Raw genomic sequence first — 20,210 nt, forward strand, 5'->3', positions numbered from 1 at the left:
GTGGGATTCGAACCGCCGACCCTACAATCATTGGACGACCCGCTCTACCACTGAGCCACAGCCGCCACATAACAGACCTTATTTGATTGTCTGACATAAACTGACATCAATTAGCCTTCAGGCACTGAAATTTGTAGTGGCATAAGCTATAGCTTTTTCACCTGCATGTTTTATAGCCTCACGTCACCAGGCCCTCCTGAGATGAATAGGCTATTTGATATTCGCTAGTTGAATCGGTTGGCGACAAGACTGGGGACGTTGCTGTATGAGACCACGGTCTGTGGTTTCACACGAGAGACTCAACCCGCCGTCCCTCATTGACCTGAAGATTTTGGACCCTCTCCAGTCTCCACCACACACGCGCGCGCGTCCAGCACCGGGCTCTTCAGCCGACGCACACAAGCACTGAGAGACGCTGTAAAGAACTAGGATTTAGATTAAATACCGAGAGATACTGAGAGAGCCGTTGAGCCTTGAGTGAAAGAGGCTGATTTGTATCCAGATCGGGAGGGGGGAGGAGGCACAGAGAATGAGCTATTCTTGTACCACCAGCACAGGGGCTGTGTGTAATAGCCAGGACGCAACTAACGGCAGCGCTAAGGAACCGGCTACTACAAATAATACGAACCGTGGCAGTGGAGATACCGAGAGTGTCAGTAGCCCCAGTTCCCGCCAGTCGTATCCCAACCCGCTCGTGGCAATGAAAGTGAAGAAAGGCTGCAACTCTACAGACGCGGGGGTCCCGGTTACAACGGAAGACGAATTGTTAAGAAATCCCGTAATAACGCCAGAGGATGTACTTGGGTTACAGAAGATCACCGAAAGTAAGTCCACTAGATAATTGACAGGATGGGGTAGCCTCTCTCTCGTTGCAGGTAAAATAACTAGGCTACCTGGTCTTCCGCTCCTCTTCGCATTGGGTAGCCTCTCATGTTGGGTCAGCAGAGCGGGAATTCGTTACCTATTATTATATTCATCTTATTAATATTTTCTAGTGCTATTATTCTTCTTGCGCTATTTTTTCACCTGGGCGGACGGTTTTAGTGCAATCTACCCTGGACAGCGACTTATCGAGCAGTATAGACTAATTATTGTGGTGTTATGGGCTATTCTCACAATGCTGCCCACGTTAGATGAAGCTTTCTGTGATGCATTATCAACATAGATGAGCTAATGGACAGTGATAGAGTAGCCTGAGCTTTAAAACAGTCGGGCTGTTCAGCTCTGACAGATTTTGACCGGAACACAGGTATGCACATCTCTGTGTTTTGCGTGTGTGTGTGTGTGTGTGTGTGTGTGTGTGTGTGTGTGTGTGTGTGTGTGTGTGTGTGTGTGTGTGTGTGTGTGTGTGTGTGTGCGTGCGTGTCTGTGTGTGTGCTTGTTTGTTTATGTGTATGTGCGCGCGTGCGAGTACGTGTACGTGTAGCCTACATGTGCACACCCCTGTGTATGTGTGTGTGTATGTCTGTGCGTGTCTGTGTGTGTGTGTGTGCGTGTGTGTGTGTGTGTGTATGTGTGTGTGTGCGTGCGTGCACGCATGTATGTGCGTGCGTTTATCTACGAATAGTAGGCTATTCCTTTAGAACCCGATCAGTGCAGGATTAACGTGCATGTTCTTTCTAATGCTTCTCTTGTCTGTGTTGATGAAAAATTCTGGATTTTTCCTAAATCAATTTCCTAAATCATGCACCTGTGTGCTCTTAGGTAACAAGTGGTCTGCTCTGAGATTGAGACAGAGCCTATGTAAAGATCTGCTTTAGATGGTTACACAACAAAGGGCTGCAGTCATGTCTCATACTTTTTACTTGATTCCACACTCATTCACACTCCTGGCAATCCATAAATCCATTTCAAGGGGTCAATTTGGTGTCACCCAATTCTTCTTTCAAGTGGCTTTGGCCTGTTCTTAAACCAGACAATTACACCCACCTCTAGTAACGCTCTGGCTCCTGCTTCATCTGGCCACCTTTCAGATTACGGCAGGCCTGCGGAGGAACTGTGAGATACAGAGCCACGTGAAAGGTTTTGAATTGATCCAATCCTCTGGCTCATCAGACACAGGCTACTGCAACCATGCCTTCTTGGTTACTGTAGAAGTCAGTCAGGCAATTCAATTACACCAGCACGTCAATAGTGTCATATCGGAGAGAACTGTGTGTGTTTGTGTGTAGATGGCCTACGCTTGGGTAGCCTATCTAAAGAGTCAAGCGAAGGGCAAATCTTGTTAAAAATGCATAGATTTCTTCCCAAAAAGGCACACTAGTCCACAGCCATCCCCTTTTTGTCCACTGCGTCTGTTTCTGTTGGGAGGCTCCCAGTGGGAGAGCAATTTCAAGGCTGCGAGGGTGAGATAAAACATAAATCACTCATGACGGGGCATAATCTCTGCTCTCCCATGACATCTAATCTGGATTATGTCAGAAAGGAGAAATCTAGCGAGCTGCTTTGACCTGATACACTTCAGTTAATCAATGCCCCCGAATATAACCCAAACAACATACAACCCAAACAACAATCCAAACAACATACTGTACACACAACCCCAAACAACACACAGTCCAAACAACATACTGTACACACAACCCCAAATAACACACAATCCAAACAACATGCAACCAAAACAACACTGGTGTTGTCCGTCTCCATTTTACATAATCTCTCAGAACACAGTGTGTTGTTGAACAAGGGGAGAACATTCTAGATTATTCTCTATACTATGACGATTATCTCAGCATGCACTGTATAGAGCTGAATGGCACCATCATGACATTCACTCATCTACCATCAGTCTATGGAGGGGAGAAAAATAACCTTTATTGAAAAATACTGGAGCAGAAAATGGCCACTGCTGCTGTGTAAATGACTGTCATGGCAGTGCTTTGGGAGGCAAAAGCCTCCATTTTGGGGTGGCAGGCAGACACAGTGGAAGGGAACTGATAAGCAAGGCAATGTTTCCCCGACACGAGCAGGGAACAAAATGAGAAATGGTATCTTATTGGGATATTGTTAGGGATACTGATGGATGGAAAGAAGAGGATCACACTGTGCAGAAACAGGGCAAACATACAGTAATGCTGTATTTGCAGGGATTTGTTCAGGATAGACGTATGTTTTCTGACACAGTGTGTAAGACAATACGTCAGTTTGTAAGTCAATATATTTCATATTGTTTTTCAACTCATACTTTGGGGCAATGTAGACTTATACTAAAATATTGTAATATTCATGCAGGTGGTCTGTCTGAATACAAGTGAACAACTGTGTGTGTACCAAGGTTGTTGCCTAGATTTTTTAAAGAATTATATTGTCTTATAGCGTAATGCATTTCTGAAGAGACGTATTATGAGTGATTACTCATCACACCTACAGATATCTGTCTGTTCTCTGGCCTTGCTACTTATCATCTGAATTCAAAGTGTAGATCTATTCAGAAAGCTCCAAGTCTTCATGGTTGACTCATCCCATTCAAGTGAATGGCCCTAGACAAATACACCCAGCAAGGTAATACCTGTACATGCAATTATTATTTCAGAAATGTATTTCTATCTTGATTTTCATATTTCCATTATTGATTTTCCACACCGAGCCATTATACTGTAGTTTGTACAATCAACCTCCAAAGATTCACCATTCAGTGAAATATTTATTGCATAGCAAATATTGTTACTATTACCTAGAATCAAAGAAACCTGTCAATAACAGCAACTAAAAGCTAATTTCATGGCCATGTGCAACTTCAGTACTGCGGTGCACTCACCTCAGCCCCCCCGGATTTTACGGACACATGTATAACTGTGTAAGCAGCTCACACACATAACCTTGGGTCCAGAATGGCTTAGGAGGCAGCATAATTCCGGCTTTTTTTTCTGTTTTGTTTGCTATGTTTCTCCCATCAGGAGAGCTCTAGGTTCTGGAGTATAGTTCAAACTCTACCAGTAAAAGTGTGGTGGACTGCAGTGCCTATAAGCCTTCTTCCAGCCTTAGGCCACTAATAGGCCTAATGAGTCCCACAATATACACCTTATTTGGCTCCTATTGACTTCTCAGTTGTTTACTAGGTTTAATACAGTAAATAAAGATATTTAGATATATAGGTATTTTGATATGGTGTGTGTGTGTGTCTGTGGGGCAAAGCAAGACAAAGTGCTTGTGACAGATGGAATTACATTTCTACAATATAGGCTACAATTCTATTACATTCTATTCCTTCAAGAGCAGTATATCAGGTAGCATATTTCCTCACTGTAACCATCAGCATTTGTCTTGTGTCCCCTTCACTTGCTTTCAATGATTTGTACAAGGGATAATTTGAAAGGTAAAGCATTGCCTTTGTGACTTCATCTCTTTCAGACCTTTTATTCCAAGCCCAGTCACCTCTGGAGATCCCCCTATCAGGAAATACTGCACCACCTGCCTGCTGAAAAACAGCAACCCTATCCCCCTGACTGTATTTTCTGTCTTTGAAGCCTGTCACCTCAATGGCCACAGCTTTAATTAAAATTGATCGCTGTGGCCCGCTTTAAATCTGCTCTATACAAGCTGTCACTGGCTTATGGGTGTATGAGGGTCATTCACTGTGATGGTGAGAGGATGCGGTCTCCAGTGTTTCGCCTGTCCTCCTGACTGCGAGTCCTTGAGTCTGGAGTGTTGTTGGGATCCTATAGCTAAACTCAACCGGCATATGTCTGCTGAGAGCAGTGGTGTGTCCTCAATACTGAGGGCTCTCGAGGGAGCTTCTGATAGCAACGAGATAAAGGTCAGCTTCTGCCTTAGTCCACTTTGGATGCATTGGCTGCTGCTGTCAGTGATGTCATTTGCCATGAAACACCACTTGGTGTCCAAAACCAATATGTAATACAAGGTGTATTCTGACTCTAGTTGGGCTGATTGGATAATTGAGAATGCATTATGGCTGTTCCTAGAAGGACAGGCTCAGGTCGCCAATGGGCCGACTGTGGTTAAGGAGGTGGAGTCGGGTCGTCCAATGAATGACCGCAGGGTCAGTTCGAGTCCTGGCTCCTCCTGTCCACATATCGAAGTGTCCTTGTGCAAGACACCAAACCCCAAAGTGCTCTCAATGAGTAGGCTCACACCTTGCATGGCAGCGTGCTGCCATTGGTGTGTGAATGGGTGAATGAGAGGCCATTGTAAAGCACTTTGTCCATTAAGGTAGAAAGGCACTATATAAGTCCAGTCCATTTACCATGTAATGGGTGTGAAGCCAGTGCAGCTCTCTGGCTTGGTTAATACCCACCACCACAGTGGCAGAGTGTGTCTTCATCAATGGACTAATATTTCCATTCTAACCTGCTGCTGTTGCTGCTGCTGCTGCTTCTCTGTGTGTGTGTGTGTGTGTGTGTGTGTGTGTGTGTGTGTGTGTGTGTGTGTGTGTGTGTGTGTGTGTGTGTGTGTGTGTGTGTGTGCGCATATGTGAGTGGATGAACATCAACTGAAAATCAACATTCAACTGATTGGTCATGTTGATTCACTGCTCAAGTGAGATTGAGAGTTTTATGCAAATGATGGTCCCTGGTCTGCAGTACTTTATATATCCAGCACACCATGACATCCTCCTGTGGTCCTCAGCGTTCACTCATATGAAAGAAAGTGTGTTTTTACTACTGATATGAATGAATGGATAGTTTATTTCGATCAGCAGCAAAAAATGTTCAAACAATCATTTAAGTACAAGAGTGAGTGAGTGAGTGAGTGAGTGAGTGAGTGAGTGAGTGAGTGAGTGAGTGAGTGAGTGAGTGGGTGGGTGAGTGAGTGAGTGAGTGAGTGAGTGAGTGAGTGAGTGAGTGAGTGAGTGAGTGAGTGAGTGAGTGAGTGAGAGCCTCTGGTTTGGTTTAGTTTCTTGCTACAGTAGCTACGTTAGTTAGCTAGCTTGCATAGAAGCTATCATACACAACAGCCACTGTCTGGAACTACAACTGTTATTAAATATCACTGTAGTGCTCCATCTAAATGTTGAAATGAAAAATGCATAGTCGCGGTTCATAAAAATAACTGCAATTTCCTTATAAAATCACAGTTTGATGATTCTGTAATAATTGTTATAGGCCTATGTGTGAGTCCAACCTTTGAATAGGATGATGTGACAAACCAAGATGATTTGTATCAGAGCTACAAAAGCCCCATGGTATGATAGGCTTTAGTCTTTGTAAGCTTGATATTCAAATTATTTCCGACTCCTGCACTAAATCCTGTAATCACAGAGTAGCTTTCAAAATGGCCGTCGGCTCTTTCTCTGAATTGGTAACATTTTGATTGTGAAGGCCCCAGGGAAGTGCTACTGTAGATATCACTGCTAGCCAGGGGAAAGCTGTCAGAGAGAGGCACTGGAGCCCTGTACTCAAATATTCTATCTCAGCCTTAGGCTTTGTGTGATCTGCCTTGTAAACTCCCGTTGTACTAACTCTTCATGTCTGTATTTGCACCTGGCTGGCTGAAGGGCTGCTGTAACCCCGCCCACCCTGATACCATGGATGAGCTTCTCAGCCAGATTAATGATGGAGGAGTTTGGGCAGGATGTCGTTTGTATTGATGTTTCCTCTTCTCTTGTTGGTCAGGGACAAGAACTTGACAAGACTCTTGTAGTACTGGTAAATACAACAGTACATAGGCTAGTAGGGGACTCCTAACCACTGTATCTTAATGTGACTGTTCATATATAGATCTTTTTTTCTTTTCCAATACATGGTAACACTGTAAATGCAGAGCCGTAAATACTCAGTTTGTCCCTCCTCCTCTTCTCCACCACAGACTCCAGGCTGTCCAGTTGTTGCCTCACAACAGAGCTGGCCCTCCTCACCAGCTTGTTCAGCTTGTTTGACTCCCCAGGCTTGAGGCCGCCTCCCCAGCAGGTGACAGCAAAGAACAGTGTGCTGGTTACAACAGACTGGTAGAACATCCACAGCAGCCTGCTACGCACATCAAAGGACCTGAGCCTCCTGAGGAAGAACAGTCTGCTCTGTCCCTTCCTGGAGAGGGCCTCAGTGTTGTCAGTCCAGTCCAGTCGTTCAGGTGCACTCCCAGGAACTTATGAGTATGAGTCCATCATCTCAACTTCCTCCCCCTGGATGGTAATGGGGGTTGAATGCCTCTTGTTCCTTCTGAAGCCCACCACCATGTTCCTTGGGCTTGCTGATGTTGAGTTGGAGCTGGTTCTCCTCAGACCATTCAACAAACCTCCCCTTGGCCCTGTTGACCTCCATCTTGTTGGACTGGGTCATACTGTAGTTAACTGTCACTGGCATGTATGCATCTCCACTGAGATCATTCAGTTAATCCATTCAGCAACAACGCGCCCCCTCCACCCCACCCAATGCCCATTCTAGCCAATCCCCAGTTGGCGTGCTTGATATGTTCTAATTCTGTCCTCTGTCAATGTGAGAACCACTTGAGTCAGTTAAAGCCACCTGCATAACTCAAGAGGCAGCGAGGCCTGCATTCAGCTATTCACCCCCCTTGGTGACATGTTGTGAAGTGGAATTGCGCAATTAGGTGCATGACAGGCCTTGATATTAGATATTACCAAAATATCAATAACAGGAAATGGTGGTTTTTGTGTGTGTGTATGTGAAGGGAGGGGGTGGGGGCGGGAGGCGGACAGACAGGGAGGGGTCTATCTTTCGATTCCTGTAAGTCAGTAGTGTGCACACTGTGCAAGACGTGATGTTCGCTCCCTAAGTGTGATGTGACCTGAGTGTGATTGGTTAACCTTGGACCTACATATAGCACCAACAGCAGCAATACCGAGTGCTCAGGCAGGTAGTGTACCTGCAGAGAGACCAGGTACAGAGATGCTACAGGCCCTAGCCTAAATGTTCACCATGTATCACCTGGTTATATATGTATTCACGTGTTAACAACTAAAGTTTAACAAAAACTAAAACAGGCCCTTTTATGAGCTATTTTAATTACTTAAAACATATGTTTTCATAAATACAAATCACCCCAATCCCACTCATTGTCATATATCAAGGTGGACAAGAATGTGTCATGGCCTTCCCCTTAGCTTACATAATAGACCAGGGTTGAGGTAATTCTCATTTCATCTCCGTTAATCCAGTCTTGAGAAATGAACCGCTAATTATTCTCGAAGGATTTCATCGACTCATAAAGTGAATTTCTATTCACAAAACTCATCATTGTCTCACCTCATCCTCTTCAGTGGGAAGATAGCAGCAAGGAGAATGAGGCTGGCTGCGCACTGCTACAGACACTGTGAGCTTCTGGCCAGCAAGCTGGTGTTATGGGAGCCATCTCCATGGCACAGACGCAACTTGCAAGGACGTCCTACCAAAACATTTGTGGACATAATTAAGATGGAGGCGTAAGTGGAGACCACCGATGAGATCGCCAGGTGTATGGAGGACCGGGATAACTGGAGACGAGGATGGGAGGCCCGTCTGTGGATGAGCCGATGATGATCACCTCATCCTCCCTCATACAGTATAATCTCATTCCAACTCCGGCCTGACAGTGACAGTGTCTGAATGATGTTACTGAGAGTGGCAGAGATCTAGTTTAGCTACGTCCTCTCTCTTCCTAGACCAGCTACACACACACACACACACCCACACACACACATGCACAGACCACAGAGGAGAATAAGAGGAGGGGATCTTATCTGCATTCAGCTGTTAGAAACACCACCTCTCAGTGAACCTCTCCGCCAGCCAGTAGCCCTGCAGGCTCCATCATTAAAAGACATGTTGAGGTGCACAGTGTAACCGGGTCCTGTTCAAATACTGTACGCTAACCACTGTGCGAATGTGGCTTCTATGTCCCCTTGGGTATAGTATATAACTCAAACCAGTTTTTTGTTTGGACACGCCTTAAGCAAATGTTCCCATGTGGTTTACGGGGCCACACTCACTTGCCTGATAGAATACAGTATGTAACAGCAGTACACATCGATAGGCTGCTCAGGCTGAATCAAAAGAAAGAAGTGCTTGGAGCATTGAGGCTGAAAAAGCGCTAACTCCTGGCTAATCTCAGGGATTAGCGGCTATAAATGGCACTCACTTGCCGTTTATGAATGCCACAGGCAGCCATCTTGGGTGTCAGACAGGTCCCCAAAAGCAAGAGCTGCATGACTCAGACTTTAAACTCTTTACCCTCTGCTACTCCTGTGAGCTGTAGAGCACTTGGAGTTAAATGTATGACTGTATGATAATGCTAGTTCATTAGGAAGTGTCCAGGTGTGGATGATTCAATGCTTTACATTATATCAAATTGAGAGCACCAGAGGGAACATGGCGCATGAAGCATACAGTACCTGGAACATGGATTAAGTCCATATACAGTAGTAGCTACAGTACTATCACAAGATGTATTCTATATTATGGACTCACACCGTACTTACAGAATGCATTTTGGAGCGAGAAGCCTAGGTTGCAATACATCTGAATGTGTTCCACATTCAAGGCAAAGTGGATGCCTTTGGAACGCTGTGTAAGCTGGCAGCTGTGAAATGTCCTCGGAAACCTGGACATGGAAGACTCCACACAGCACAAGACACCGCTTCATACAACTACCTGTAATGTAGTGTTTCAGTAGCGTTTGGCTGAAGCCTAACCTGGGCCATGTTTCCTGGTCCTTGTTGGCGCAGAGCGGCCAGGTGGAGAGGAGAGGGACACAGCGGAGCAGACAGATACAGTTGGCTTGCTATCAGAAGGCGGCGTTGCTAGGTGACAGTGTTGAAGCAAGTGAAGTGGCGCTCTCAGGTTGTGAGAGAAAGAGAAGCCTCAGAGACGCCTGCAGTACACCCTCTGGTGCGCACGCTCTCTCTCTCTCTCTCTCTCTCTCTCTCTCTCTCTCGCTCTCTCTCTCTCACACACACACACACACACACACACACACACACACACACACACACACACACACACACACACACACACACACAGGGCTTCCAGGTCTAATCAACCATATGGTGCAACCTCTAAAGTACATATTGATAGAGACACGGTCAAAGTCTGGGAACACATCATATTCAGTATTGACACTTATCTTCCCACACACTCTCTAAGCAACTACATACCCACAACTACATACCCACAACCCATTCAAATGTCTTTAATCCCGTCTTTAGAGCACCTTTAATCAAATGCAGCCGGGCAAATAGATACACATAGATCACCACTCCATAATACACACAACAAAGCCACAGTGGTTCATTCTTCATGCACACTCTCAGGGAGGCCCATTAAGCACACACGCACGCTCTACTGTGGCGACAGCATTCACAGTCCCATATAAAGATTCATCTAGAAGCAAAAAAGTCAATCTACTCTACTGTAGCACCCTGGGTGATACAACGGGCCTACAGACCTCAGAGTCACAGACCAGACCATAGAAATGCTGCTAGAACCTGGATCAGTCTATCATTACATCAAGCACTACTATTCATTGTTCAGTGTGTTTTCTACTACAGTATATGCAGAATACTGTACATACTGTACAGTTTGGGAAATAAGATGGACTGAACATTTCTAACCTCTTCCATTTTGTGGTTAACAAATTGTCACTTCAACATCCTCCCTCACTGAAAACGACACTACTGTTCGTGACTAATATCATGTTTTATATTTCTACAATTTTATGTACCACTCAAGATACACTTCTGTTGAAAGTTATTTACAGTATAGTGAATCTTTTGCTTTTTTATATAGATGTGTGTAATTCTAGCAGGACTTGGACTAGGGCCACGCTCTAACCAACAGACATACTGTAACACTGCTCACATCTGTGGGAGTAATGATGATGAATGCCTTTGCCTACTGTAGTACTGTACCATGTCAGGCTCAGCATCGTCTAATCTAATACATCTTGTGATGCTGAAGTCAACAGCATGGAGAAGGTATGTGTAGGACATAAAGACGCCCAATGTTGCACCAGTGTCACCCCTCATTCATCTGTCAAGCTGAGCTGTCCCATGTCTGCAGATCCAGCAGGTTGAATGTTTATTTTTGGTAGATATTCCACTAGCTTACTGAGAAAATCCATTGTCTTTGAGGTGCAACACAGCCCCATTACCTGTCCCTTTTGCCTGGAACATGCTGGAAGATTGATAGCAAGTCTTACGATGTTGAAACTGAAAAAGACAAAATGATTCACAGTGCTTTTCAGCAGGCTATTTAATGTTAAAGCTGAACTGTACACATTTGATTGCATGAAACAGTTCCACTTCCACTTTTTTTTTCTTGTGTAAAAAAATGACATACTGTATTGGATCTGCTTCCGTCACATACAGTATTTGAGGCTGCTCAAACCTTTCCCTCCCTTCTCTCCTACCTTCTCTCTCTGCCACCCCCCCCCCTTCCATCCAAGGATGAGTACTCTATGTGCATGAATAGGGCCCATTCTTCACCCAGAAAATGACTCACGCCAAATTTGTTGTCATGCCATTTTCCTGTCCTTCCTGTGTTTTCGAAACAGATGTCCAGCGTTGTTGTGACTAGGTAGAAATGTACTGTAGCCTAGGCAACCAATCGCAAAGATCGGAAAAGGATGATATCAGTAATCATTTTTACTGAGCTTTGACATGCAACATCTACCATATGATCTTCAGCAGGATGCTTTGCTCAGTGGGGTAATTGGAGAACTACTGTAGAAAGAAATAGCTGTAATTATAGCGCTCTTCAAAGCCAATTGGCAGTTGGCTCCAACGCTTTTGGATGTCTGGTGTAAACTGCTTTGTGATAACAACTTTGGGTAATGTGTATTATTGCTGTAGAAGCTCTGAATCTCTGAGATTCAATAGGTTACCATTGAAAATCAAATTCTCGGTTAACAATATTTCTGGATTGAGCATCGTGTAGCTAGACATGATTTAGACACCTGTCACTTGTAATTCTGTCCTGTACTTGGATGGGGACAGCCTTCTCCAGGGAAGACTTGGCACGGGGGCCAGGCCTGGTCAGTCCACCCCCAGAGCATCTGTCAGTCAACTGCCTGTTCAGAGACCCAGCTGGTTGACGATCACAGCGCAGATTCAGTTCTTAAACACCAGCCATGCTCGGCCTCCTAATCTAGCCTCTGTACTGGGTGAGAGTCGATGCTGGTTGATAGAACAGCATGAGAGAGAATTTGATTTCCAACTATAACCTATTGAATAAACAGTCAGATATCATTAATTTATGAGAGCTTTCGGTGTTATGAAATGTAGACACCACAACTGGTATTGAAGCAATAACACAGAAGAATGGAGACATCTGGTTGACTGATTCATTGGATGTTGAATTGACTGAATTGGTCGCGTCCAGGCATACACAGCCACAGACAGCTATCATTTTGATCTACTTTCATGTGACAGGTTGGTGCTCTATCATGCTCCTTTTATCATGCCCTGCATCAAACCTCTGTGATCTTACAATGAGATTTTACTTCATTCAGTAGTTCTACATGATGTGTTAAAACCTCTTTGGTGGACAAGTCGGACCAGACTGTGGTCATGTCACCTGTAGATGGCCATTAAGTGCATTTCAGTGTTCTTATGTAGCTCACTTACCTTATCTCCTTTTCTGCCTTCAATGAGATTGGACAAAGGTGTACTTCTAGTATGGCTAGGCACCCTCTCAGCAGAGATGAAAGAGGGATTACGCAGGAGGAGGATGTCACTTCGGACAATTGAGATGCACCCTTTGTACTGGGTAGCAGGGAACACAGTACTGTACATACTGTTCCTTTCCTACCTGGCATACTGTAGCTGATTGGTGCCCATCTCATGTTCAGAGAACAGGCCTCTTATCGGTCATCACAGGAAGTCATGCTGCCGCTGCCATGCACCATGAGTGCCAGAGTTGCCCGGGTAACTGCGGTTTCTATGCCCATATTAGTTGTCATGGCTCCAGATATGTGAGTGGAGCCTTTGGTTTTGACTGACAGACAGATGGTAAATGGTAGAACTGCTTATAAGACATCCATGGTCTCATTCTCTTATTCTCTCTTTGAGAGATGCTGATGCTATCGTAGGGCCCAGTGATTATGCCCTCATTAGGATTTGGAAGAAAACTTTCAAATGTTTTGAAGCTCATTTTTGGGAATATTTATAACACCTGTGGTGAATTGACCTACTGTGCAATACATATATCGTGTCTGTTTTTCTATGATGCTCTGTATATGGTTTGAGAACATCTGGGAGTGTATGTTCAAGTTGTATTGTAACTTAAATTATTGAGTTGCTCCAGATTTTAGAGGTGTTCAAACAAACTTGTGTTCTTTCATGTGCTTTGCAACCACAGTGTCACTTCACCTACACACACTATTTACATTAGTGAATAGTGTTAGAAGAAGTATACATTTCGTGTTGTTAGTGGTTCAGTAATTTTATTGTTTTCCTCCTGTTCTTAGAGAAATAGTCAGATTTTGGATTAATATTCTCACTATACAGACTAGCCCCACACATCAAATTAACCCATTTGACAAAGCATTGCTCTAGTTCTTAACCCTCTTAAATTTGCCTCAGAAGTAAAATCACAGTTTGTGCTGCCAATTTCCAGGAATAAGAGCTGCTTACAAGTGGGACTAAATCTGTTGACTGGGTACTGGGTTTGGGTTGTGTCCCTCAGTGCTCTCCCCTTAACACCCCAACCTACTGTAGCTGCCTTAAGACAAAGACCATCGCAAACTCTAATGCACCTTTAGGTGCACGTCTGCTCTCACAAATACTGTACTAGCTAGTACACACAAGCGTGCGTGCACACACACATGTGTAATACATGGGATAACATTGAGTTACTCAAATCAGACTATGTCTAAACACATACACTGTAGATCTCTCTCCCCTGGCTTCGAGGCAGATCAATTGTCATTTTACAGTGAGGGTTAATGAGCCAGAGACATTACTAGCACTTGAATGTCTCCTCCACACTTGGCAAGTCATTAGCCAATAAATGAGGGAGTGTAATTGATTTCAGGGTATCGTTCCCATTATGCAAGTTTTCACACTATCTTGAGTTTGCAGTGTGTGAGTTACAACCATAGTTGGAGGAGTACTGTACAGTATGCAATCAGTCAAGCATAATAAAATGCCTTCCTCAGTAGCTTGTATAAACTGTGAAATGCTTTGAGGGGCATGGAAGGTAGGAAACAAGAGCATCTTATTATAGATTTCTAAATGTATTTTTGCACATTTTTTGTTGTCATGAGGTGAGTCCATGCATCATGCAATCTAGCCTGTATGCCCCATAGATTTAGAGTGTAGTTGGTCCCAAATATTTAGCAAAAAGTATATTTTACTGCCTCTCTACTCTTTCTGCTGTACAGCAAGAGAAACACTCACCTGGACATTAATAGAATAGAATATACAGACAATTATACAGGTACAGTATTCATTAATCTAACGATATCAGAGCCTGGGCATTACTTTAAAATTCTTGCATCCCTCCTCTCTCTCTCTACACACACACACACACACACACACACACACACACACACACACACACACACACACACACACTCACCACTTTGCATGTGTATAGTAGGTGACAGGAAGACTAAAAATATCCCCTGGCGATTGGCTAAGGCAAGTTTGTCCCATCTGTTTCCTAACCCTGTGGACGGCAGAGAACCAAGTCAAGTATTTGTGATTGCATCCGCTTGTGTGAGCAGACGGCAGACGTTGCTCAGCTGTTTCATCAAAACAAAACTTTTACTCAAGCCAAACTTTTACCTTTTACCTCATCACTGCTGAAAAAGAGGCATTGAGGTGTGAAAGATTGAGCCCTGAGGGGAGCCCTGTATGAGGGGACGTCAGGCGTATGAGGGGACGTCAGGCGTATGAGGGGACGTCAGGCGTATGAGGGGACGTCAGCGCACAATGTATAGTTTCCCCCAATCCCCTTAGCGCCTTCCAATCTGTCCACATGATGATGAAACAATGTAAGCCTCTTAAATCTAATCCAGCCACATGGGGAGTGAGTTTCACAGGCCTGCCCCTAGACACTAACACACTTCCAACATGGCTGACACTGCTGTCTTACAGTAGCTACATTAGGGGACTGCTGGGAATGTCTCAGGGGGAAGTCTCATTTCAACACAGTATACTTGTATTCCATGCCTTATGAGGACATACAGGGTGTGCTAATATAATGAAAGGTTTTGGAGAGGGCATTTGCATTTGCAGATAATTTTTTTAATAAATAGTTGCTAGAAGTAAAATCAACAAGCTTAGAGCATCACATCTAGCTGATTTGACAGCCCAGCCAGGAAAGCACGAACCTGCCCTTAGGTCACTGAGAATGATGCAATGTTGCACTTGCACTTTGCCTTCAGCACTAGATTATGCTCTTAGTCACTTGTTTTAGAGAGAAGATGCACTTGTGAGTTCTGGCAAGTACAGTAGTAGTACGTTGGCTTTTCCTACGTTAAATGCAATTATTGTTAGTCGCTTTGGATAAAAGCGTCTGCTAAATGATTGTAATGTAATGTAATGTAATGCTTCCATTTTCTTGTGTAGTTGCTGTTTTCTTATGCAGACCTGATGTACAGTACTCATTCACTGACAGTTGTTTTCTCTTTTTCAGACTACCTGTGTTCTCCAGACGAGAACGTGCATATGATTGACTTCACAAGGTTCAAGATCCGCGACATGGAGACAGGGACTGTGTTGTTTGAGATCACCAAACCTCCAGCCCTGCGTGAGCATTACACAATACACTGTAGAACCCCAATACTGTAGAACCCCAATACTGTAGACTCACGGGACGTAGATGCCAGACATTCTGTCAAGAAACTGTTTGAAATCATTTGAATTACTTATATGTGCTTGATTGTTCTGGTCTGACACAATGGAACCAATGGGCTGTGAGCCCCACCCACTGCAAGCCCTACAAATGGAAAGGATTTCAGATTTTGAACCCGAAAACATTTGGGGTTTTGCCTGTCATTTTTTCCCTCCATATATGTATATTTTGGGGGGTTGTGAATTGACCAGGGGTGGTGATTCTGAATGTTCCAGCACACGGCCATTCAAGGAATACAAAAGAGCTCTTCAAAGGTGCATGGTCTCTCTCATGGTCTCTTAACGCCATCTTTTTTTTCCAACCCACAGCGGGCGACAAGAAGCACTTTGACCCAAACGCCGGCCGCTTTGTCCGTTACCAATTCACCCCTGCCTTCCTGCAGCTGCGTCAGGTTGGAGCCACGTAAGTCACATCCAAAATGGCTGCCAGGCAGCGCACCAGGAGGGTTGGCATCTGATATTTTAAATAATAATAATAATAATTATTATTATTATTATTATTATTATTATTATTATAACAATAATAATAAAGTATTAACTGATTGTGTTGTGTCACACAAACTGTTGTGCATATATACAATACACTTACTGTCACTGTTAGGGGTGTGTGTGTGTGTGTGTGTGTGTGTGTGTGTGTGTGTGTGTGTGTGTGTGTGTGTGTGTGTGTGTGGTGTTCTGTGTGCATGGAGGGGGACGAGACAGAGATCATTAGACATTGTGTCCTCAGGCCTGAGCAAGTTAAGTACTGTATGTGGGGGTGATTCAGGGGCCTGCTGGTCTGAGAAGAGGCAGATGGGGAGGGGTGTTAAGGCTATTCTCGGAGAGTGAGAAGTGTGTGTGTCTGTTTTGCTGCCATTGCCTAAGGAGGAAAAAAACAGCAGGGAATGGATAGAGAAAGAGCTGGTCAGAGAGAGATGGAGAGAGGAAAAGGGAGCTGGAAAAGGGCAGTCAGGAAGAATCTAAGACAACCAGGTAATATCAGCTACTATCAGGAACTGCATGTGTGAATGTGTGTTTTTCCATGTTCCCTTGAATGAGTCCAACAACCAGTGCAAGGCCAATTGTACAGTTATACAGTAGTGGAGCTTAGCATTTCTAAGGATCAGGGCGGAGCTAATGGTTCATTACAGAGGGGGCGGCGACCTCATAGTGTATGGAGATGCAAGACAGATCCAAGGGAAACTTACGTAGACGGAACGGAAAGAAATGCAGATTACAATTAGGTGTTCTATTTCAGCACCATGGACAGCGCCGTGGATATATCAATAAATGGTGGCCTGCTGATATTTAAGCAACACAACTTCTGACAGGCTATTTCAGCACTATGGTCGGCACAATGGATTTGAACCCATAATTTGCTCAAACCTCAGTCAGATAAAGGATGAAAAATACAGCAGACAAAACTAGCGGGCACACAGACTACTAAGTGTTCAAGCAGTGTGTCACAATAATAAATATAATCAAGAAGACACAGCGGTCTACAACACAAGCAGCAACATTTTTGTCCATCTCCAGCCTAGCCACTGGAGTTTCTGTACTATCATCTTGAACATCAACATCATCATCCCCATCACCACCACTAACATTTTCTTGCTTGGCTACTAGCAGCCGTATCATTATCATCAGGATCATCAACAACATTTTCATCATCTGTGTCTTCATCATTTATTTAATCCAAATCTGCATTGTTTTCCACAGCTACCTGTACGTTGCTAGCTGCCGCGTTCTCCTCGTCCTTGCTAGCTAACATCCATTGCTTCGTTTGCTTGGCTAATGCTAGCAGTAGTCTTGGAGGGTTGAGTAGTGGAAAAGACATTTGTCAGGGGAACACACGAGGCCACCAGATTTTTCATCTGTCTTTCCGCTTTCCGCTTCAGTGCTACTACAGCTACAGCTCAAGTCTAACCGATCATACAGGTAGCAGCACTGCACTTTCAAACGGTTACTGCTCACAAGCGTCTCAGATCTACTGGGCCCCTATTAAGGGAGTATGCTTCTAAGGGGGTGTCAACGACAAAACAGTAATTTTTTATTTTTTATTTTAACATTTTATTTTTTGCCGCAATCAAGACACTCTACACGAACTTTATTCGAAATATTCAACAATACAACAAAAATGCATGTTCAGTCTTGGGCCCAAGATGGGCCCCTTAGGACTGTGGGCCCGGGGCGGGTGCCCCTTTGGCCCCCCGGCTCCCTCCACTACTGCTAAGGATGAATTTTCATAACCGACGCCAACGTTGCTTTATTTGCTGACGTTGCTTTATTCGCTGAAGCTGGAAAATCTCAGCTTCGCCTGTTGTTTTTTTTCTCTGATTTTTCTAAATTGAAGTTCTTCTAATTCCTCTAGGTAATCATTTTCAAATGTGACCAAAAAGTGTGCTTTTCTCTACGATACCCAAACCTCTCTCTTCCTGTCTGTCTGCAGAGTGGAGTTCACCGTGGGAGACATGCCTATCAATAACTTCCGGATGATCGAGAGGCACTATTTCCGTGAGAAACTCCTCAAGAGCTTTGACTTTGAGTTTGGCTTCTGCATGCCCAGCAGCAAGAACACCTGCGAGCACATCTACGAGTTTCCCACACTGTCTGAGGAGATCAGTGAGTAGACACACACTAGATAAACATATGCACACGCACATAAACACACACACACACACACTCACATTAAACAGTGTTATCTCGGGGAGATGATTTATATTACAGTATTTAATTGACATGAATGTAACACACACTTCGGCACGTGGGCAGACACAATTATTCAGATGAGAAAAAAACATCCCACGTGACATTTCATAGCTGTTATTACTATTAAAATAGGAAACCAGGAGATGAAATCACAGAACCCTAATATCTGCTTCCTCTCCGTACTCCCTCAGTGCGGGAGATGATTCTGCACCCCTACGAGACACAGTCTGACAGTTTCTACTTTGTGGACAACAAGCTGGTGATGCACAACAAGGCAGACTACTCCTACAGTGGAGGTCCATAGGAATATAGGACTCCCTCTCCCCCGAGGCACCCCCCACCCCTACTAAAAACCCCTCTGGACAGATGGACTGATGGACAGGCCACGAGTACAGGACTGGCGGACGCTCTCTCATCCCAATGGATGAATTTCTCTCTCACCAAAACTCACCCTACTGACAATCGTCAGCCAATCAAAATTCTCTTTTTGCTTGTTATCCCCTGACCCCTTAAGATTTCTACAATCTTTGATGGCTCTGTGTTAGTGTGTGTGTGTGTGTGTGTGTGTGTGTGTGTGTGTGTGTGTGTGTGTGTGTGTGTGTGTGTGTGAGTGTGTGTGTGTGTGTGTGTCAGAGAGTGTAAAACAATGGTGTAGTCACAAACAGGTGAACATACACAGAAGCTGGACCTCATCCCAGGTTGTCCCAACGATTGTTCCCGCTTGACATGGCAGATCTTTTCAGAATAAAAGCACAACTGATACAGTAGGGACCAACAATAGTGAGTGAGTTTGGACGTGTCTAGTGTGTTTTATGAAGACTTCCGTCTGCATTTTTTTTAAGACACAGAGGAAGACAGAAACGTAGAGACACAGAGGGCCTGCTTATCATCACGCTATCTTATTGACATGTATGTGTTTAAACAGGGGAGACAGACACACAGCAGCCAGGACCAATTATTAAGAGAGGAGAGTGCTCTGAAGTTGTTGTAGATCTCTATATTGAGACCTATATTTGTACTAGGTTTCTCCTAACGTTTTTTTTAACTTGTAAAAAATTAAAATAGTCAGTCTGTCAGTGTTACTCGTTGATTGAATTTCTATTAGATATTAGTAGATCTGAATGATATGTCCTTTATAGGAATACTACGTTATGATGTTATTGATCATGATCATGTCGATAGTCAACCAGTACATGTACAGGGTACATGCAGTAGAAGGGGAATATGTACTCTCTGAATGTGAATGTCGTGTGTACCAGATATTCATAATTCTTCAATGTCAAAAGTATTTTTTTAAAGCCACATCAGTGTCCGACCTAAGCGATAGTCCATAGAAAGTCAGACCAGACGCTCATTTTGATATCCAGCACATACTATTTAGTCTCAAGAGATATTCAGCTTTATTTATAATATATGTGATTAATGTAAAATCAAATGTATTAAAAAATAAAACTAAAAAATATTTAAAGTTTGTTGAATGCCACTCCGGTAATAAATATATGTGATTTTTGGGGAAACCTTGGATTGTGTTATGTGCTTTTTGGCACTTTACATTTAGACAAAGAATGAAAAAAATATAAACCTACAGCACTCAAGCAGAATTACTAGGCACAGTCTATAAAAGACCAGAACAACGCACATATAGTGTTTCCATTTAGACATTGGAAATTGTATGGAGGTAAATATCAATCCAGGAGCAAATAAATAGAAGGGTAGTTACGGTAACCATATTGGCTGTGCTGAGTTACACATGACAAATGTAATAACATGA

General features: G+C 43.8%; 1 protein-coding gene across 1 annotated transcript; it reads left to right on the plus strand.

Moving 5' to 3' along the window:
- Nucleotides 1-529: 529 nt before the first annotated feature.
- unc119a1 (unc-119 lipid binding chaperone a1) lies at nt 530-19,864 on the plus strand (the record flags this gene model as incomplete). Its single annotated transcript, XM_084443229.1, has 5 exons — nt 530-824; nt 15,534-15,647; nt 16,061-16,154; nt 18,180-18,352; nt 18,631-19,864. The coding sequence occupies 5 exons, from the start codon at nt 530-532 to the stop codon at nt 18,741-18,743; spliced, it is 789 nt and encodes a 262-aa protein (XP_084299355.1). The 3' UTR covers nt 18,744-19,864.
- Between the last annotated feature and the right edge of the window lie 346 nt (nt 19,865-20,210).

This window comes from Borostomias antarcticus (assembly GCF_949987555.1).
Source record: "Borostomias antarcticus genome assembly, chromosome: 1".
NCBI lineage: Eukaryota > Metazoa > Chordata > Actinopteri > Stomiiformes > Stomiidae > Borostomias > Borostomias antarcticus.